Source organism: Paramisgurnus dabryanus, chromosome 18 (assembly GCF_030506205.2).
Source record: "Paramisgurnus dabryanus chromosome 18, PD_genome_1.1, whole genome shotgun sequence".
In the NCBI taxonomy this organism is placed as follows: Eukaryota; Metazoa; Chordata; class Actinopteri; order Cypriniformes; family Cobitidae; genus Paramisgurnus; species Paramisgurnus dabryanus.
Window position 1 is genome coordinate 33,044,948 of NC_133354.1, and position 23,051 is coordinate 33,067,998.

The 23,051-nt window shown below is 40.6% G+C and overlaps 1 protein-coding gene and 1 long non-coding RNA gene across 3 annotated transcripts in view; both read left to right on the plus strand.

The window, feature by feature from the left end:
• Positions 1-16,730, plus strand: part of arsib (arylsulfatase family, member Ib) — a 94,823-nt gene extending 78,093 nt beyond the window's left edge. The window contains exon 2 of one of the 2 annotated variants that reach the window (XM_065287685.2): positions 8,853-16,728. In XM_065287685.2, the coding sequence (XP_065143757.1) occupies positions 8,853-10,257 (1,405 nt within the window). In that variant the 3' untranslated portion in view covers positions 10,258-16,728. Of the gene's footprint in view, positions 1-8,852 lie in introns of both variants that reach the window. The other variant, XM_065287686.2, reaches the window with a different exon arrangement.
• Positions 1-23,051, plus strand: part of LOC135777007 (uncharacterized) — a 231,319-nt gene that overhangs the window by 137,661 nt on the left and 70,607 nt on the right. The window lies entirely within an intron of this gene.

Below are 23,051 nucleotides of genomic sequence, written 5' to 3' on the forward strand. Positions count from 1 at the left end.
CCCAGTCAGAGGTAGAGCACGAGTCTTCACAGAATGGGAGTGGTAATGTTTTGTATGAATGAAGGCTGCACAACTCGAAAATACGGAACAAACGACGTCCTGTGTCGATTCAAATGACGTGCTTATTCTCAAATTCAGGACGACTTCAGAAATGTTTAGAAAATTGTAGCTTGTGTGGAAGGTACCTCACTACTTGGTCAAAAAAGAGCTTAGCTACTGAAAAGCTATTTGATTGAGAAAGCAGCTAAGCTACCGCCAAGCTACTGAAAAATGTAGTTAAACGTCTCGGTTACGTATGTAACCCTCGTTCCCTGAAGGAAGGGAACGGAGACGTCACGTCATGACCGACGAATTGGGAACTCGCTTAGAGAGACCAATCTGCTTCGTACTCTACTAAAATGCCAATGAACTTGGCATTGAGATATTTGCATAATGCTGGCGCCGCCCCGCCAGGTGCGTATATAAGCCACAGGTGCAAATATGGAAATTAGCTTCATTTCGCTGAGAAAGCCGGAAAGTGTGACCGGCCGATAAACAGCAGGGAGCAGCCCTGTGGCGACGGGACGTGACGTCTCCGTTCCCTTCCTTCAGGGAACGAGGGTTACATACATAACCGAGACGTTCCCTTTCAGTCGGTCACTACGACGTCACGTCGTGACCGACGAATTGGGAATCCCTACCAAAACGCCACTGAGGGCTGACCTCTTCCAGTGTCTGCGTAAAGCCCTCCGGTCCCACTTAAGGATAAGGAGAATTAGGTTTTAAGGCAGAAGGCCGGGCACTAGATGTTCCTTTAACCCCACAGTAGTGCCAGCGAGTGGGAAGTGCCCTATCTGAGCGGTATAAGGGCTATTGGTGGGCGAAAGTCAACCGTAGTTGAGGTATAAATGACAGCCGTGGCTGTGTAAGCACAGTGCTTTGTTGAGGGAAATGTGGGCTAGTAGGATTAACCCCACGGAAAAATACTCACAAAGTAACCCGGTGGGACGCAATGTAGATGCCCGAGCCAAACACAGGGTCGCGAGGATGCAGCTAGTGAGAGGCTGGCAGCGGATGCTCCGCAACATCAGGCTGCCAAGGCAGCGGAGGAATGCAAAACAAATTATTACGCGTTTTTGCCTTGATGGCCTTCCATACTGAGCTCAGTTTGGAGCAGCAGTCGGAGGCTGCAAGCCGACCTGCGAGCCTGTTCTCTGTGCTTCCCCTAACGAGGAAAGGGCACGAGAGGAGACAGGCTCGACACGAACACTAAAATCTAATGAACGTATTAGGTGTCGCCCAACCAGCAGCTCTGCAGATGTCTGTTAGCGAGGAACCACGAGCGAGTGCCCAAAATGAGGCAACACTTCTAGTAGAGTGAGCTCTCAAATTTAATAGACACGGAATGCCCTGCAGATTATAAGCAAGGGCGATACCGATAATAACAACTATTCTCCGGGGCGCGCAGCTCGGGAAAGCGCGTCTGCCGCTGTATTGAGCGAACCCGGAATGTGAATGGCACGAAGGGACCTCAGATGCTTCTGACTCCAAAGGAGGAGATGACGAGCGAGATGCGACAGGTGACGAGAGTGCAAAAACCGCCTTAACGGTAAATAACGCAACAGTCGCAATGTTGTCGGTGTCGGCTAATACATCCTTCCCTCGCATCTCCATAGCGGAGCGTACAAGTTCCAGATATACAGCGCACCGCTCGCGGCAGTTGGGGTGCTATGCACACCCCTGAGACTGCAAGCCCGTCATACGTGGCTGCTCATCCCGTGCTGGGGGCATCGCATGTGCTACAGAATGCCAGGAGACCCGACTCAGGGGACCACGGGGTAAAATAGAAATGACACGCAGGTGTAATGGTTACACGGTGTATGCCGTTGCGCCACGCTCTCCTCGAGACTCGATCGTAAAACCAATGCTGAAGCGATCTCATATGAAGCAGCTCGAGCAGTGTCACGCCGCAGCTGCTGCCATATGTCCAGGAGCTTCTGAAATGGTTTCAGAGGGACCGCGTACCTCCCTCGAATTAAACCGAGGCAAGTCAGAACTGACTGGTTGCGCGCTCTTGTAAAACACGCCAATTAGTCGATCGAGTCTATTTCCATACTGAGAAAAGGATCCTCTGCACGGGGCAAAGTTGCTCTTTTCCCAGTTGACCTGATGACTTAACGAGCGAGATGCTGAAGCATTAAATCTCTGTGTTCGCGCATGTCTGCCAAGAACAAGCTATTATAAGTTGACGTAAATATAAGCAGAATGCGAACAACGCTCTCTCTCTCTGAGATTTTAATGCCGTGACTAGCACTTTCATGGAGACACGGGGAGAGAGAGACAGCTCGAATGGTGTACTTAGTAATAATATGTCCACTCCATGAACGCAGAGCGAAAAACGGTCTAAGGCGAGGGGAGATGGACACATGAAGTACACATCTACAGGTCTATGCTGCAAACTGATCTGAATATTGAATTACGAGCCTCGGCGTATCATCCTAAAGGATCACATTTGTAGAGCCGGTGCGTAAATAAATCGGTCGTAACCCACCGCATATTTTTGGGTACTATGAGATAAGGCTGGAAAACCCTATCATCATTCTCGGTCAGAGGGACCGGCTCGAAACGTTCTTCGCCAGCAGGACATCGACTTTTGCACGCAGTACATGTACATCGGACGCTTTCACTATAGTGAAACGAATGCCCGAGAATTTGGGGGAGTGCCGGTAATTGTATTTCGTAACCGAGGCGGATAGTGCGTTAAACCCAACGAGACGGGCTGGGAACTGAAGCGAAGCATCCAGGGACCGTACGAGGAGAATTAACGACACTACCGAAGTACCCGCGGTGGGGCAGCGAAGCGAGACAGGTAGGACTGCCGGTGCGTCTGCTGTGACAGCATAAACATCTACAGTATGTGTGTGTGTGACACTGACCTGAGCCCGCTGAGGGTGACGGTCGTCTGGTCTCCTCAGTGGAGAGCTCGGACTCCTCAGGACACCCGCTGGCGATAGAGGAGAGGTAGGGTGAGCAGGTGTACGCTCACGGCTCTCTCGATCCTCCGGAGACCTGGAGAGGAAAGAGGAATGCACTCTTATGTGTGGTTAAGTGGGTACCGGCTGGACAGCCAGTGGAACATATGCAAACCAAGGATTTTCCACCCGACCCTCTACCGGGGGAAGGAGCGAATCACTGTCTCCTGAAGAGTGATCCTCTGCCACTCCGGGTAGCCCGTCTCTGGCCACTTAAACTCCCGATTTTCACTGGAAGCGGCTAAGCGGGCGGGGCGAGCTGCTGACGACCGGTTCCCCTGCGCTGCCGAGATGGGGTCCGAGGAGGGGAACGGAGGTGGCCGCCGCAGGACGCCGACGGCGAGAGGCAGACTGAGGAGCCGGCGTTGGTGGACCAGGGCAGCTCTCTTCCGCCGGGGCACGACCTAGGAGATCGCCTCAGTCTGCGCAGCGGAGCTGTACGACTCTCCGGGCTTGCCGAAGAGGCCGGTCTGTGAGACAGGAGCATTCAGGAAGTTGTTCTCGTCTGAGTCCGTCATGTAAGCCAGACACAGCCAAAAGTGGCGATCTTGAACCACTGTGATGGACATCGCACGACTGAAGGTCGCGGCCTCCCTTGTAAATCTCTAATGTCACTGCAGCAACGTTATTGCGTGCAGGGCTGAAGCCACGTCTCCGCATGCCTGATGGGCAGCGCCCGTAACCGGACGACTGTCTATACAAACACGAGAGGGAAGGGTTGGGTGGTCCCTCCAGGAACGCAGCTGCAATGCAATCCTCCCCCGCTCTACTGAAGGGATCCCTGTCCTTATAGCGGCTCTGTTGGTGAGAGAGGTAAGGGGTGAAAGCTGAACGGCCGAGACGGCCGCAAATCACGTCAGCTCTTCGTGCCGTCGGGAAAGGCAGGCACAGGAGGTGAGGACCGTAGAGGCCCGGGCAGCTCCGAAGTACCAATCATGTGGGCGGGATGGTTCGGGCGGAGAGGGGTTAACCCCTCCAACTCTACCGTCTCCGCCGCTTGAGCGGGCACGGCCGCCATCTCCGGGACGACTCCCCCTCGGAGGGAAAAAATGGGCACCCCTCTGATGCTGCAGAAGTGACGGGATCAGAAGGAGGTCCAATGGATTCGGCAAAAATCGCAGAACACGACTCTGCAGTCTCCACCGGAGCCTCAACCGGCTGAGGATGCGAAGGCCGGTAGGTGAAGGACCCATCCTCCGTCCTACTCAGCATAGTGATGCGAAGAGCGTCCTGCGAGCGCTTGACAGCCGCACCATGGCGACGTTCAGCACTGCAAAGGCACAGACGTCGTTCCCGTAGAAACGTCAGTCGTCTCCGCAATCCAAGAGGGTTATGCTCTCACAGAGAGAACAAAAACTCTCCATGAACGCAGCCTCGGAGTGCTCGATGCCCAAGCACGAAGACAGTGCTCGTGACCATCACTGGAATCCCTGTACTTCTCGCATCCAAGATCGCACGGAGGAAAAGCTATCCTGAAAAGGACGCTGATCTCCGAATATACGAGAGAGTGGCTGTCTTTAAAAAGACACAGAGCTCTCACGTATCACTCTTTAGGGAAATCACTCTTAGGTGCTCAGCTGATGATGCGCACAGGGAGAGGCAATGCACACACTAAACTCCAAACAAAAAAGATGCAGAGCAGTGGAATACTGCGAGCGTCCGCTGTGTCAGTACTGCTTGTCAATCAACTTCAGCAACCGTTCCCAGAAGAGCAGAGAGTAGCTTCTCAGTAGCAGATAATGCCGGTTTTCGAAGCGAAAAAGCTAATTTCCATATTTGCACCTGTGGCTTATATACGCACCTGGCGGGGCGGCGCCAGCATTATGCAAATATCTCAATGCCAAGTTCATTGGCGTTTTAGTAGAGTACGAAGCAGATTGGTCTCTCTAAGCGAGTTCCCAATTCGTCGGTCACGACGTGACGTCGTAGTGACCGACTGAAAGGGAACTACTAGCTTAGCTACTTGTAAAGTGACTAGTTGTATTTTTAAGAACAAATGACTAAAACTTTAGTTTTTACAATATTTGCAGGTCAAATGAACAAAATAGTTTTGTTACGAGTATTACTTTCTCTGTTTTTGATACCAATATTTGTAGTTTTAACAAATACATTCGATTATAATCACATATTGTTGATGTAAATATAAAAATGATGAAAAAATATGTGTTTTGTGGTTTACAATACTTTTCTGTAGGGATTTTACATAGTTTTTCTGTAAAAATCACAGTCATTTTTTACAGTGTTCCTAAGGCCACAAAATGACACCTTCCTAAAAATTGCTCTAAAAATATCATATGTCAATATTTTTTTCCACTTTAAATGATTCATTCTTTTAGAACTACTTCTGCCTGAAACATACACATGAAATATTAATTAAATTTGTGAAAATTTTAACCCTTTACATGCCAGTTTGTTCACATTAACCCATGTTTTATAACAAAAAAAAAAAAAACTAAATATTTCCCCCAAAAAAACATTTGAACTACCATTTGATTCTAATTATTATTAGACCCTGGGATGGGTCAAATATTAGTAGCAACATTGATTTTGATGCATTGTTATTTTTTGAACAGGGTCAGATTTTATACAAAACTCACACTTGTGATCCTAAGGCCAAAATGACACCTTCCCAAAAACTGCTCTAAAAATATCATACATCAATAATTTTTTTTAATTTGTGGAAATTTTAACCCTTTACAGGGCTCAAAATTAACTTTTTTATTTGGTAGCACTGGTGCTCCCAACTTTAAAGAGTTAGGAGCACCAGCAAAAATTTAGGCGCACTCATCCAAAAATGTATAAGTTAATAGATTTATTTTATTAAAAATTAAACACCACAACTGGGCACACATCCTATGGCCAGGATTTGAAATTTGGTCTTTTTTGCTGCATAGATTCCTAAAATAATACCCAAATGCTGTTTAAATAATATAGCAGCAATAATAATTTAACAATACAGGTAACATAATTATGATTACAATAGAAAATCTAGCAAACACGTAAACCACTGATTAATTGTGACATTACAAAAGTGACCCCAATATAGAAGGCTAATATATATTGGTATTGATAACTGCATTACCAGGATGCTATTACTACTAAATAGGCAATGTTTTTAAAAACATACCATAAGCATTGTTGTGTTTCACCTCAACATGGTGTCCTCTACAAGGATGTTTGTCAGAAGTCCCTCTAACAGGATGCGCACCTACATCATCAAACACTATTTGATAGACAGGTCGGTGTCTCCATCAATAATGAACACATTCGTCACGACACTGTGTTTTTGGCACTTTTGCCATGTTTAAGCAAGGTCTCGCGCTTAAAATGTGTGGATTCCGCCACCAATGCCGTTTTACCTGCAACCTCCTTTTCACAGGATTTACAGTAAACACAGTAACATCGAGCCATTTTCATAGTGAAGCCACTCGTAATCTTTAAGCCACTCTCTCCGAAAGGTTTACGTTAAGCCTTATTTTCCGGTGGTTAAGTTGCATTTAAATCTGGACCGTCGTTATGAATTAATACAGTAGTAGCATTGGCTGTAGTCGGCTCGTTCTCTTCATGCTCCCGGTTCGTTTTTGGTGCTTTGCGCACCAACATAGCACGGCAACAAGGAATGATTGACATTCATATTAGCCAATCTGCGCTCTTCATTAAACGCAAGAACTTAATAATGAAATTTGATTGTTGTTGGAGAGAACGCTAAACCTGGAACAGCACACAGCATACACAATCTAAATCAAGTCACACCACAACAAAATAGGCAGTCACAAAAATGCTCCCAAATATATCTTGAGGTCGCACAGATTAAATTTCGGTCGGATATGCGACCAAAACAGTCGCAATTTCGAGCCCTGCTTTAAATGCCAACATGTTAACATTAATTGAACCACAGTGTTCGGCTGATGTCGTGAAACCTTTTGTGGGACATCGTAGCCCAGATAGTGACCTGTCCTGATTTCTCACTCCAGAGACTGAGGGCTGATTCATTTTTTATCTGTAAACACCGGTCAGAATGAGCAGCCCCACATAAGCCTGCAGTTTCTCTGTCTCAAGACCTCTCCAGTCTGTGACTGTCTCCCATGTAAGTTTGTAATGGCCCCAATATGCTGCAGGATTTCATGCATCAGCATCAATGAAAAGCTTGAAGTCAGGGCACTGATTCGGGCAGTGGCATAGTGTGTGAGCCCTGAGATCAAATCTCTGGCTGCTGGAAAGTAGCGGAGCGTCTCCATGTTTGTGGGAGACCAGAAGATTTTCAAATATTTGACGTCCATCTTGCCGCCACTTCATCCGTCTCCTCTCCGCTCTCACCTTCTGACAAGTCTTCTGAAGATCCCTCTAATGAATTAGACTCCAGCTGGTCTACTTCTACCTCTGAGGCCTCCATGTCGACCTCAGAATCCTCGGAGGAAGATGAGGAGCCATCCTCGCTCTTGAAGTGCATGATTATTTCAGGAGCCTTATGTGTGCTGTAATGCCTTGCCATTTTCACTACTTCTGCTATACTGTTCATACTTCTAGTTATATACTAGCATAAACAACATGAGCGAGAAACAAAATGAACATTGATTTTGTTTCGGTTTTGGCCTCTCATCGTTTTTATTACTGAATTAGTTTATAACGCAGAATGTGCCCTTCAAAGAGAGAAGAATTTGGATATGTTGAATATGTCCCCCTGCCCCACTCAACACCGACTCCACCCCGACATCGCCCCCACCCCCTTACCACTCAGACACACACATTTTTTACACACACACACCAATTTTCAAGATTAAAGGTTTATCTTTTCAGCAGCTATGCGGTCTGCAGAAAACAGCAAAAATTGTGACATTTTGATGAATGCATGAAATGGTAAATAGTAGCGCCACCTGGTGGACAAGTATAAAAATTTAAACTTCAAGGCCAGTAGTTCAAAATGATATTTTGACATAAAGGTATGTATTAGTTTATGTTAAGATAAATGGGGGGTCAAAAATTGTAGTTATAATGGTTTTCAATGGGGCATTTTTTGTCCTTAGGAACACATTAGTCGGTTTTTGCTTGGCTTAGCCATTTTAAGCTAATTTAAAAAACTGAAACCAAAATTCTAAAATGTATCAAAAATTATTAACCTTTGGCAATTTTGAGCAATATTCAATCATCACAGTCAAGATGGTTTAAAAATCAAAATGGCACAAAATGTCCCTAGGAACTCTTAAGGGTTAATACTTTAGTACTTCCACTTAAGTGCGGTGCTTAAAGAGCACTTCAACTTCTACTCAAGTCACTTTTTTGATAGAGCACTTGTACTTTTACTCAAGTCTGGGGCCCTAGTACTTTATACATGTCTGCCGCTCACCTAGAATTTCATCACGCTCCGGTGAATTTGTCCACACTCCCTCAAATTTCTCTGCAGGCCTAACACCTGACGTTTTCAATCGATCCGGCCTTTGGATAAAAACCCGCTCTGCGTTCTAACTATATTTCGCACACTCTGCTCCTCGCTCACTCCCCATTACGCTCCTCTCACATGCTCTGTTGGCTACCATACTTGACAATCACATCACTTTCACTTTTTTGTAGTATGTACATATGCATTATTTCTATTTTACAGTATTTCAAACTGAATGCAGTGTGTTCTGACCATATAGATATCATGTACTTTACATGAGTAAATTACACTAGTCTCCACAGTAATTAACCATGAAAAATAAGCCTAAACATGTGTTTTCATAATTCCTTATGACGGAGACAAAACTTTTTTTATAGAAACTTGTGTTGTGTTAAAATTTTTTTCAACCTACTACATTTTTTATTGTGCCTTAGCATTGCTAATTTATTTTTGTTTTCCTTTAGATATCAAATTCACACGGGCCTGCAGCATTCCATTATCAGACCACGCCAGCCAAATTGTCTCCCTTTAGACGTGGTCACACTCCCTCAACACCTACAGAAGGTTGGGTACTCTACTCACATGGTGGGGAAGTGGCATTTGGGCTTTTACCGAAAAGATTGTTTGCCCACACGTCGTGGATTCCACACATACTTTGGTTCATTGACTGGCAGTGTGGACTATTATACGTATGGCTCATGTGACGGCAAGGCCTTGTGTGGCTTTGACCTCCATGAAGGTGAGACAGTGGCATGGGGCAGAGGGGGCAAGTACTCAACTCACCTCTACACCCAGAGAGTGCGTAAAATCTTAGCAACACATGACTCAACCAGTCAGCCTCTTTTTATCTTCCTTTCCCTTCAGGCAGTGCACACGCCTCTAAAGCCACCCAAAGAGTATATATATCCATATCGCCACATGAGCAATGTTCCCCGCCGGAAATATGCTGCAATGGTTTCTATTGTTGATGAAGCGGTCCAGAATATTACTTATGCACTGCGCAAATATGGCTTCTACCGTAATAGTGTTGTCATCTTCTCCACTGATAATGGAGCTCAGCCACTCACTGGAGGCAGTAATTGGCCCCTGCGGGGGTGCAAGGGAACATATTGGGAAGGAGGTGTTAGAGGAGTGGGTTTTGTGCACAGTCCCTTGATACGCCAACGAAGACGGGTCACCAAAGCCCTTATACACATTACTGACTGGTACCCAACCCTAGTTGGACTTGCCGGGGGCAATATATCTCAGTTTCAAGGGTTAGATGGGTTTGATGTTTGGCCAACCATTAGTGAAGGGAAAGAATCCCCACGGACGGAAATTCTTCACAACATTGACCCACTCCATCGACGTAGCCAGGGCTCAGTCAGGGAAGGCTATGAATTATGGGACACGACTGTTCAAGCAGCCATTAGAGTGGGTGACTGGAAACTCTTGACTGGTGATCCAGGTCATGGAGATTGGGTGCCACCACAGGTCCTTACAAACTTCCCTAGTAGCTGGTGGAACTTGGAACAACAGAGTGGAAAAAACAGGAAATCAATTTGGCTGTACAATATTACAAATGACCCTTGTGAACGGCATAATCTTGCAGTACAAAGGCCTGATATTGTTAAGAAACTCCTAGCACGACTTACATTCTACAATCACACAGCATTGCCTGTTCGCTACCCCCCAGATGATGCCCGTGCGGATCCTAGTTTAAATGGAGGTGCATGGAAACCTTGGGTAGCTGATGATGAAGAGGAGGAAAACTGGGATGGAATTTATTACAAAAGAGGAAAGAATCGTAAAAGGAAGAAATGTAGGCTCTGCAAAATACAATCTTTCTTTAAGAAGTTTAATTCAAAGATCATGTCAAACCAAATGTAATTATTTAATGTGTAACTCTTATTTAAAGTAACTATGAATTAACTTCATATCAACAGTCACATACCATTAAATAAGGTCTGATTCTGTAAACTTTTTCAGCGTGCCCTCCCCCTTTGTGTAAGGTGCCCCCCACAAAAAAAATCTAAAACCTATTAATTTGTATGGCACAAAACATATTGGCCCTCATTTATCATTCTTGCGTAGAAACGGGCGTATATGTTGGCGTAAGATTATGCTTACACTCCTCTCACCGCCTGATTTATGAAGCTGTGCGTACCTCTAAAATTCAGGTGTAAGCAATACCTGGCCTTCATAAATGCCTCGGCTGAAAATGATCGTCATTAGAATAACACGCCCATATAAATTCAAGTCTCCACCTACCCCACGCCTTCATTTTACGACATTGACACATGGAAGACGGCAAAGAAGAAAAATATTGTTTTATTTGGGAGTTTAAAGAGCGGGATTAAAGACACATTAATAATTCCATGACGTTTTGTAATATTTGTTTTATTATTTTTATTATTAATGACGCTTAATTGATATTTAGAAGAATAATTATTTATTAATATTATTATTATTTAATGTTGCCTACATATAAATTATATGTCTGCTTAATGGTTCGGTTAAGTTTTTTTTAAATAATATTTTAAAATGATGTAGTAACTTTTGTAGTGTGTTGTTCTGTATTTACATACAGTTGTTTGTTAGCTAAGATCCAGTTTGATACGGAGCTCCGGATATAATAAAAATTAACAATTTGTTTCCACAACATCCACATGTTTTACTAGGCTAATTCATAATTTGATGTAATAATAATTGTAATAGTAATTACGAAATATTATAATAATTAATTCCAAGGAACAAACTGTTGAATATTGGGAACGAATTTTATATTTATGGCCATACTTTAGACTAAATCAGAAAAAGAAGTGTCCATAATGTAGCATAAAAGATAATTTGTGGCCATGATTTTGTCCGCATGTCATCATGATCGGATTTATGGCTGCATTCAACACAAGCATTTTACCTTACCTATTCATGTGTAGCTATTTATTTATAATCGAATGGTATGTAACTTGCTTACCTTTTGATGCATTATTACCATGTTTTCGTAGCACATCCTTGTGCTTTCTTGCAATGTGCCACTTCAGATTCTAGGAATATTTGCTAACTTTTACAGTCTCTCCGCACTTCCTTTCAATGTTTTCTTCCTGTCCAATCTTAACTTTGATTTTTACTTTACATTTATGTATAAGGCTTGAATTCCAAAACTTATTGCTAGACGTTTTTACAGATTCTCGAACTAGCAAATTATCAAAGGGCGTTCTGGGTTCAACGAGCGGTGGTGAGCGTGCAGAGTTTTTAGAGCGGCGCTTTGATGGTAATATTACCGCACCGCTCAAGGCTCCGCTCCGCTCACATGCTATGTCTGAAACGTCAGGTAAAGCGCCCAGGCTCTCAACTGAAGGAATACATATGCCTACAAATCAAATGCTTCGGTAAAGTCTCACAAATTAAACATTGAAGTACATGTTGCATAAAAATAAACACTGAAGTTTATAATTACTATGTTTTAGTTTTTTTACAGTGGGTCATAATATATCATATATTTTAGTTTGTCAGTGCGTTTTGTGGTGTTAGGAATTGTTTGCGCATTTCTTCACTAACTGAAAATGTGCGTACACCACCTCCTGAGCTGGCGTAGGATTTGAGCGTGCCGTAAGCCAACGTCCATATTGATAAATCTCAAAGTCACCGTGGTTTTGGGTGTACGCCAGGTGTACGCTGGAAATTTGGTGTACGTACATTTGATAAATGAGGGCCATTAAGTTCTACAATGTGGTGCTGTTGGTTAGTAGCATTATTTTTCTGAGGTTTAATCAAACAGAGTTTATGATAACGTACTTTACAAAATTTTATAAAATTTGGGGGCCCCAGTTTGAGAACCACTGTTGTAACTATAAATAATACATTCTAAAAAAAATGATGTTAATTACTTAATTACTTTGAATTACTCATGTTACCCATCATCACTGAAAGGGTCAAATATGGTAACTCTTTAGGATTCAATTCTTGTGTTGCATTTCATTTTTATTCTGTTTTCTATCTTATTGATTAAACCATAAACAACCTAAGAATACACCTCTTAATCTCTAACTAACTTACCTCACAAAAAACAGATTCCATGTTTTCAACCTCTGTTAGATATATCCCTCCTTATTGATGTTTATAAGTGTGGAAGACTGACTTAAAGGGGCAATAAGTAGGATTTTAAGTGTTAATTAATCAAAATAAATGTCATAAATATGTCCTCGTTGGTGTCAAATGACCTCTGCCAGTGATCTGACTTTTCTTTGTAAGCTTAGAATTTCTTCTCTTTACTTACATTGAACGGGTAAGTCCAAGGAGGTATCAATATCGTTCTGCCGTATTGATAAACTATAATAGCAGAGAGGGACAAAAAGCACTTGCCTACCAACGGGTTTCCATAACGCGTTTTCATTCAGAACACGTGAACCAGCTGCAACGGACAAGGAGATCAGCAATTACATAACGGCTACCGTAGTTGCAACACGCATTTGGAAAGGAGAGGAGCTAGTAAGCACTGTTCGTTTGAATGCAAAATACAATTCCACCACTAGATGGGGGTAGATCCTACTGATTGCCCCTTTAATAGAAAAATCATGGTAACCCATTAGTAATTATTCAAGGATTACCACACTGTTCTTAATGAATTACTTAAAATCTTGAACATTATTTTAAAGTGAAAAACATGGTAACTTATTAGTAATTACTAAGGACTTAAGACATAAATCTTAAGAAATTACTTAAAATTTTGACCATTATTTTAAAGTGAAAAACATGGTAATGTACTAGTAATTAGCACAATGAATTATAAGAAACTGTATTCTAAGGTACAAATCATGGTAAAGTAAAGACACAATCCTGTACTTTTATAATAATAACACTATTACCAATAAAAGAAATGGTACTGTAAAGGCATAAAGTAACGTTATGCAACTTGAAGTGAGTAACAACACAAACAGTAGAGCTGACCTTTGTCTGCACCAATATAGAAACATACGACTCATAATAATGTTTATATTTTTAATCAATTCTTTAAAAATACTTAGTTACACAGATTACTAAATGTTAAATATTTAATTTATGAGTAGTCAGTGCCATATTTTACATAACATTTTACTTAAATAGGCTAACATTACTTATCATATCCAACACAAAATTATCAACTGGGTCAATATATAATTGAGGGAGTTTTCATGTCCATGAGATTTATCTCACAAGCATGCTTATTAAAATAAAATTTCAAAAGTCTTCAGTGTTCTTCATGATCTTGTCTTTACAAATTCCATAGTTAATTATTATGGAAATAATCATTTATATATAAAATTTTACTAGATATCCCTAAAATGTCAACTAAATAACCGTCCGAAATGAATTACAACCACAATCTCATTACCTAAAAAAACTTTTTTAAAAACAGTTTTAATTATATTATTTACATTAAGTTGAAGTTATTGTGAACAATGTGTCTTTTTGGGCAATATGTCACATTTTCAATAGAAATTGACAAATTGAATATATGTCCGAGAAGTCGCTGTCATCTAAGTTACCCATAGCAAATACACCCCTTAAGGAGGAGTGTGTTTTCCAAATCACATGACCTGCTCCACATGATGTCATTTCCTCCTGAAGAAAAAACTAGCAAGACTCCCATGTATGTTCTCCCTCCACATTTTCAGTTATTTCACCTAAAGTAGTGCTTAGGGCAAATGTGTACTTATCATATGTCAACAATGTTACTACAATGAATTCATAAATATCTTTGAATTTCAATTGCACTCAGTTGCACATATAATATTTAGAAGAACCTCTTTATAAAATGCCATACGGCGTCTGGTGCTAGGCCACCATTTTGATTTTGTCCCTAAAAACAGCAAAAATGTCAACTAGGTTACCAGTCACCTATGTTACTCTGCAAAGGTAACTTAGTTGACCAAGAGTAAAATGGTTGACATTCATGGCATGTTCTTATAGTTTTCAGAAGTTCATTTAATATTCTAACTGTACAGTAACTATAAAATACTTTGCAATAAATATTATTAGTGATGCACCGATGTATCGGCCGCCGATATTTATCGGCCGATTTTTGATGAATTTGAAACCATCGGCATATCGGCAATAGCACGAGAAAGGCCGATACCAATTGTTTATTAATTAAATGCATAAAGAAATCCATTATATGTAAAAAATGAGTTAATGTTGTTAATAAAATAAATGCTGAATAGCAAAAACCACCTTTGAAGGTTGTCATGCTGTCTTATTATATATTTTTTTTAGCTTAATTTGTTAATGTTGGTAAGTTGAATGTTAATTAGATCCAATCCATGTTCAGTAAAAATAATTTGATGCAGAAATAAACTAGCTAATAGACCAACTGAATAGTATTGTATACAAGTGTTTAATATTGGTATCGGCATCGGTATCGGCCAGAAGTTGTCTGTTTAAATCGGTATCGGTATCGGCCTAAAAAAATCCTATCGGTGCATCCCTAAATATTATAAAAGTAAACTTGTTTTCAGGCAAATGCCACGATTATCTGCTGCAGATATGACGATGAGGTTTACCCTGGAACCATTGTTGAAGTGAGTGAGACACATGTTCATGTTAAGTGCATGCACAGAGTGGGACACAATCGTTTCTTTTGGCCAATGCGAGAGGATGCGCTCTGGTATCCATTTGAGGATGTGCTCAGGTTGATTCCTGCCCCACAGCACGTGACAGCACGACATGTTGAAATAAAAAGAGATGTGTGGGAAGATATTGCCAAATCATATCTTAATGGCTAAGGACACACACACACACACACGCTAACAAACGTGGCACAAGCACACAGACATATAGACAGTCACACACACACGCGCGTGCACACACACACACACACACACACACACACACACACACACGCACACACACACACACACACACACACACAAACACGCATTCTGGTTTCCATGTTTTGTGGGGACATTCCATAGATGTAATGCATTTTATACCATATAAACTGTATATTCTATTCCCCTTACCTACCCCAGTCCCTAACCCCAACCCCAACCATTACAGAAAACTTTATTGTAGCTTAGATTTTCAATAAACATCACTCTGTTGGATTTATAAGCTTGTTTCCTCATGGGGACATCAAAATGTTCCCACAAGGTCACAAAAATACTGGTATTCCTATCTTTGTGGGGACAATTGGTCCCCACAACGTGATAATTACCAGGTGCGCACGCACGCACGCACGCACGCACACACACACACACACACAGATTACTTGATTGAACTTGACAAAGTCATTGAAGAATGGGGGGGGGTTAGAAAATGGGGAGTGTGTTCTGTCTCTGCCGGTTTCATGGGTGCCTGTACGTTGGAGGTTATGCCAATGATTTACTTGGGTTCTGACATATGAATGTTTTTGAGATACAACTGTTTGCACTATCAAAATTTTTATCCAATACAGCACACTTATTTTGTTAACCTAATATTATTTTTTGTTCAATACAATGCACTACTGTATTTCATTCCACAACCAAGATTTTCTAAATGTTTACATGGTGGAATTTTTGTGTAAGTGCTGTTTTTGATACTTTTGTTGTTGTTGTTGTTTCCTATGTTAGGATCTTGCTTATGATATATGTGCTTTTTAATAAAGTTGTTATTGATCCTTGTAAACTGATGTGCGTCTATATTTCTCCTATATGTCATGAAATATTCAACAGGTCTTGATTAAATGCAATAAAAGATTAGCTAACATATAATAATTGATATAGTTTAGGATTGTGTTTGTTAAATACATCATCCTACTTTGTCATGTCCAGTCAACTATGTTACTTTTGTCAACTATGATACTGGGCTGTCAATTAAGTTACCATAATGTTTTTTTAAAAATATATGTATTTCAATGGTTCCCTAATCTCCAAGTAAATATTTAAAAACTGAGTAGCTGTCAAATATATACCTCAGCATAATTTTATCAAGAAAATTATCATGAATCAAGCAGTTTGGAAACAAAATATACAGACTCGTTACTTCAGTACTTGAAATTTGGGGTTTAAATTGAACAAAATGTGTATTTTCTTAATTAATTGGGTATTTTAATTGAAAAGGTAGGTAAATAGACACATATTCTTCCAAGAGCAATGATTTTTTTTAAATGTCTGCCATTTACATAAAGTTAAAACTTATAGGTTTTGTTCCGTAACATAGTTGACCAAATAATGAGTAAACTTCTTGTTTTTAAAACTAAATATCTGAAATCAATTATGCCTGAGCTTGGCAATTACTAAAAACAAAACATTTCAGGGTTGATTTATCAGGGAAGATAATAATATTTTGTAAATAAATATATTTTTTCCCAGAATTATTCAAACTCAAAATCTCCCAAAATTATATATTGACCCAACTGTAAATCCATGTGCTTGGCTTTAGTCGTTTCTTGCATCGCAGCAAAATCTCTTCTCTGTTTCACTTTTCTTCTCTGTAGCTTTACCAGTTTGTGAAAAGATAATTCCAATTTCTTGTTTGAATCTGTGTGTTCAGTTAATCACACAAAAGCTCTTTCTAATATTATTATAATGAAAAGTTTTTTGTCAGATTGATTATGATTTGTATTCCATGGTTATGGTTATTGTGGTGAGACAATAGTAAATTTACTGTTGTTTTACAAATAAAAAACTAAAAGACTATGTTAGTATAATTAAACAATGGTAAAATTAATAGCATTCTTTATGTATGCATGTATATAAACACGGTAGAATATTTAACAAGATGTTATACATATCATTTTTCAAGTCGTGGTAATTGTTTTGCTTTAACTGCTTCATACTGGGACTAAACAAATAAGATTACAGAAAAAACTACTTTAAATCAGCGCATGCAGCTGCCGAAACTATCGCAGCACTGCTGCACCGCACCGCATCTGCCACGGACCGGACGAACCGCAAACGTATGCTGTGTGAAAGCTCTAATCTGTTAACTTGGCCACGTAAAAAATTACGCACTGCAAACGCACTGCATTAGCCTGACTACGTCAGACTTTGTACTTCCGCTAAATTTCATTACGCTTCTGTACTCAGTCTGAGATACCTCCCATTCAAACCGTTTTCCTCAGGTTTCAAAACAACCGGCGAATCAATGAACAGAGGGCGGGCTGAGAGCCGTGACGTAGACGCTAAGCGCCGAATGTACGGTTGTAGTTTGTAGTGGACATGGAGGCACAGAAAGCTATTTGCTCTGTTGTGGAGAACCGGCACTTGCCAACTTAATCCCGAACAAGAAAAGTGTTTGTTAAACATTTTGAATGGAGATTATGTTGTTGCCCTACTCCCGACAGGTTTTGGGAAAAGTTTAATTTATCAACTATTATCGATCGTCAGCGAGAAACTGTGTGCAGCACAGCTTGACGTGCACAACAATCGATATCATGGAAGGAAATTTCATTGTTTACAGTTGATGGTGGAGGACGCGTGGGCAAACATTCTTTGGTGACGTTCCTGATTAACCAGAAAAAAAGGTAGGAAGATTTAATTTACATATGGTTATGGCCGTCTGGTGGAAGAGTTTGAGAGGAGAGAGGGGCGTTCCTCCATTTAGACGTGAGTGGAAAGACACCGTAAGGATAGTGTTCAAATAGCTCTGGCCCGATTTACTTTACATAATCTGCATAAGTCGTTCATAGCCATGTTAACTTCGGTATTTCGCTCGATGGGTTTGTTTTCACATCATGCGTGTGTTTTACAGCAGAAATTTGATGCGGCTGAGCTGGCGCATAACGCACATCATATCCAAACGTTATGTGATTGGCTTACGTTTAGACCAATGATTTTAAACTTCAGACAAGCCCCTCCCATGAGAAGGAAAACGATTGTCAATTATGCCCAGCCAGACTCTGTCTATGAAGCGAAGCAAAATAGCAGAGGATGGTTCTACCAGGCTAGCACTGCATACGGAGTATGTGTAAAAAAAAAGGGCGTGAGTGACTTCCGCATACTTTTGACGTCATGCACCTTCCCTCTCCTTAAAGTGACAGCGTATGGGTTCAGTTCATAATCAAATCGAACATGGATTAATTAACTATTTACCACAAAAGCAAGTGATAATAATTAAATAATTAAGATGGGGTTAATTCTTGCGTTTCTATTCTTACGTTAATTAACTACTGATTAGTTAATCGCTCTTCTTTATTAGTTACCAGTAGTGATAAAAGTGTTAATGCAGCACTAACTATTTGTTCTGCATTACTTCCTGTATAACTACCTGTTAAGTATGGACCATTACTTTAAAGGGGACATTCCACAAGACGTTTTTAAGATATTAAATAAATCTTTGATGTCCCCAGGGTATATATGTGAAGTTTTAGCTCAAAATACCATATAGGTAATTTATTGTGGCATGTTAAAATAGGCACTTTATGGGTCTGAGCAAAAATGCACCGTTTTTGTGTGTATCCCTTTAAAAGGGTAACCTAACCCCTGGTCAGAGCCTGACTCCACCCACTGGCAATATTTGAAAAATGCAAGAAAAGTGGGCAGATCCCAACGGAGATAGAGGGGACGAACTAAAGCTCGTACTAAGTGTGTGGTGAGATCGTAACAAGGGCGTGGTGAGCTTGAATCTGCTTACGTCACGAGTAATTTTTTGGACCCAACATCCAATAGTTAAATTCAACTGCAGTAGCCACCGTTCAACCTGAAGAGGGCAGCACTCAGACGTTTTTACACCATATATTGTAGTATTGAAACACTTTATACCCAAATGTCAAAAAACTTACTAAAATCAATAAACAGCACTAATAAAGCATCATTCTTACAGATCATTAACTAAAAAAAGTTGGTTTAGTGTTTAGTTAGGGGTTGTGTACACCAAAACTTTTACGCCCGCGGCCGGCACATGTTTTCAATTGTTTCCATTGGAAGCTCTGCGTTTTTCAAATAAGCCAGCTGCTAGCAGTTTTTTTCCGCGCTGAAAACCGGTGCTCGGCGGTTTTTCCGCGCTCTGCGCTGAGCGTCGAGAGTTGAAAGAGATTCAACTTTGGGAGAAAAGCTCCGCTCGTCAATGTCAGTTCTCACACGGCCACCCAATCACAGTGGAGGAGGGGCGGGACATTACCACAGCAACCAACCGGCTCGCAGCTGAAGTATCACAGCTACCAAAGCGCTCAGCTGAAGAAAGCTGGCACTCAGCTGAAAAACAGCTGGCATTCGGCGTCCTCAAGGCGTTTTCAGCCGCGTTTAAAAGTTTTGGTGTGTCCAGCCCCTTACTCTTTAAATCCAAACGAGCTGCCCAGGTGGGCGGAGTCTCAAGCGCTCGCGCTGTAGACATGACAGAGCATCGAGGAAGATTCTCTCACGAAAGAAGTTAGTGAGCGATGTTCAGCATTATATATCTGAACAAGTTTAAAAAGTCAATCATCTGTTTTATGCATACTAAATACATGTTAATCAGCAGATGGGCAACATTGTGGAATAAAAATAAAGACTTTTAGGTCTCATGCTGCTTTTAAACAGGCACAATGATTTTCAGCATGTTACAAATAAAATACACGTCCACAAACACTCAGTTTACTTTTTGACCAAACCACACGAGCACATTTAAATGATCTGTAATAAAACAACACGTTTAATGCTTAAACTTTAGAGAAACAGATCAAATGACATGTTTAAGTTTATTGTGTACAGTATGATAGCGAATACGCGTTGTTCACTCACTCTGTCTCGTGCAGTGCATTAATCTTCGTGTTCATTCATATAAACTTCAGAGAAACATATTAAACAACATAACTTACTTGAAAGCGAACCGTCACGTTGCTCTCTCTCTCTCTCTCTCTCTCTCTCTCTCTCTCTCTCTCTCTCTCTCTCATGCACTCACTCGCTCTCTCTGTGTTGCACTAAGGTAAGTTTAATCCTTTAGAACGTTAATTCAATCTTTAGAAATATTATTAAAACTACAAGTTATAAGATTGTAGGCTCCTGTTTGTGTTTGAGGGAATACAAACGCGTTAGTCATACTTTTTCTCAGTCACTCGCACTCGAAGTAGCGTCATGGTTGGATAGCGCAGTTGAAGGGGCGGTATCATTATAATAAGATCCCTTACCTACGTCATGGGGGGAGCGAAATCCGCATGACCTATTTATTCACATGCTTGCAGAGAGAGCCTTACCAAAACAAAGTTACAGGGTTGCTAATTTTCATGTTTTCTGGGTTGGTAGAAGCACTGGGGACCCGATTATAGCACTTAAACATGGAAAAAGTCTGATTTTCATGGAATGCCCCCTTTAAAGTGTTACCCCTTTCTCTTATTATCTTGCTTCACGTTTTTTCCTTTATTTTGCTCCAGACGGATAGTTTCGTTTTAAAGCAATGGTGGACATAATTATATGCGCATCGTTAGCACATCACTCTCCTGCGTCATGCACGCGCCCGTTTCTAAATGCGAAGGCTGCAACCTCCGAAGGTCATATGCGCGTCATCAAGCTTTATGTATTTAAGTTAAGTAAGCATTTCATTTGCAAGTTATAAGCATAATATAACAATTAACCATTAACTAAGAATAATAGTCAACTTTATAATTGTTAATATTCTGAAATACGTCTTTATGACGCATGCAGCCTTACAAATGTGACCTCTGAAGGCTGCAGCCTTCAGATTAAGAAATGGCCTGCATGTTGTCCGAGTACATAAGTGAATAAAGAAATCATTAAGTATTTTTAAAAACCCGCATAAATCTGCATGTTTGCAAATTATTTAAATTATAGCGTTTTGTTTTCATTAAACATAATAATAATTTTGATTTGGTATAATGGTTTTAATTATCTTGAGATCAAGGGGGCCCCCTAGTGGTGCGGGGCCCTATGCAAATTGCGTAATTTGCTTATAGGAAAGACAGGCACTGATTTGAATGCATTTGTAAATTAGTTAATATACATTAATAAACACATTTTTACATGCTTTATAAAGTGAACCTTAATGTAAAGTGTTACCAGTTGACATGTAGTTGCAAATGAATGACAATAAGTTGACAAGAAATTGCAAAGTTAAGAGTAGCCTACTGTAGGTTTAGAATTGGTGACTCAGTGCTGTTAAACATATTCTTAGGTGAATGCACTTTTCATATTTGAGACTAAAATATTTGTACAGTTAACAGCTTACTGGTGCTATTTGATCACTTACCATCTAACAATACCCTTTTTCACATTAAAACAAAGCTGGCCAGTATGCATTGTATGCCTATGGTTATTCTTGTAAATAGTATTAAGAAACATGTAGTCTCCAACCTGTATGTGGCAGATAACTTTGAGAACTATTGAAAATGTGAGTGTTTTGACATGCCATCTTGAGTACAGGTTTAAAACATGCTCCTAGACATGAGTATGCTTTGTTTTAAAAAAAATGAGAGCTCCAATATAAATGCAATGATACCCAAAAATAATTGCAAATGCTCTTTTATTTTTTAAACCCAGTGTTGGGTCAAAACAGGATGAACCCAACCCTTTAGGTTGTATGTTTTAACCAATGAAAAGCTTCAAAATAAAGGCAATGTTACACTCAAAAAAATGTTCAACCCATTGTTGGCTCTTATATAAACATTTCCTGGTTTAATTTAACCAAGTGGTTGGGTTTGGCGTTTTTTTTATCCTACGATGGATAACACAAAATTCTTTAGGTGTAATGGTTTAAAAAAGATTTTACTCAAATATTTTAAACTAACTTAATTGTTTGCTGGTTTTATGGAACATAGTGTGCTTGATAGACAGGCTCTTAGGAGTATACCTTTCCACCCACCTCATGCTTCAGGCATCTGAATGTGCTCTAAAAATGAATCATACCTTACTGTTACCATGGTGATGTGGCTACATGTCTTGGGAGATGGTTTGAGAGAGCACAGGCACGCATTAACACTGATTGCACAAGCATGCAGCAAACAACAAAACTAATGGCTCCATCTTATTTGGGCATTTATATTACGTATTGCAAAACAGTGACACACAAATATATGAAGGTGCAAATACTTTACTCAGTTCTCAAATTGTGGGTGATGCTAATTACTACACTCGATAGTACGGTTTAATCTTAGCCGCTGTACTCGGCCAGGGGTATCATGCACCAATTTTTTAAGGGGGCACAGTGTGCACATCTCACAGAAATTTGTGCATACTGTACACAGACATCAAACGAAATATAGTATAGAGCTTTCAGTCTTTTTCATGGCACCTACATTTCTAACAATCTGAGCACGTTCATGCAAAAACCTCCTAAATTCAATTCAATTCAATTTTATTTATATAGCGCTTTTCACAATTGTTAATTGTTGCAAAGCAGCTTTACATGAGTAGATGTAGAGGAGAACACTGAAAATCAATATATAGTATAAGAAGTAGAATATAGCGGCTAAGGATAAACCGTACAAGCGTGCGTATTAATAATGTAAAGTATACAGTAAAGTGCTAAGTTAAGCGAAAGTTGGCTGACTCTCCCTGGGACTAAAAAAACCCCTTAGAAGAAAACCCGGTGGGAAAAACTCCTAGAAGGACAAAAAACCCTAGGGAGAAATTAAAATATATTTATATATATATAGACACGGTAGGGATAGGAAGCCGGTAAGCGGATTAAACTGGTTCAGCCGGTGGTCGTTGGTCGCGCATCGGCTGGGCATCACATTGAAGGACAGCCAGTAGATCAGTGGTGCGATGACCTTCACAGCTACAGGAACT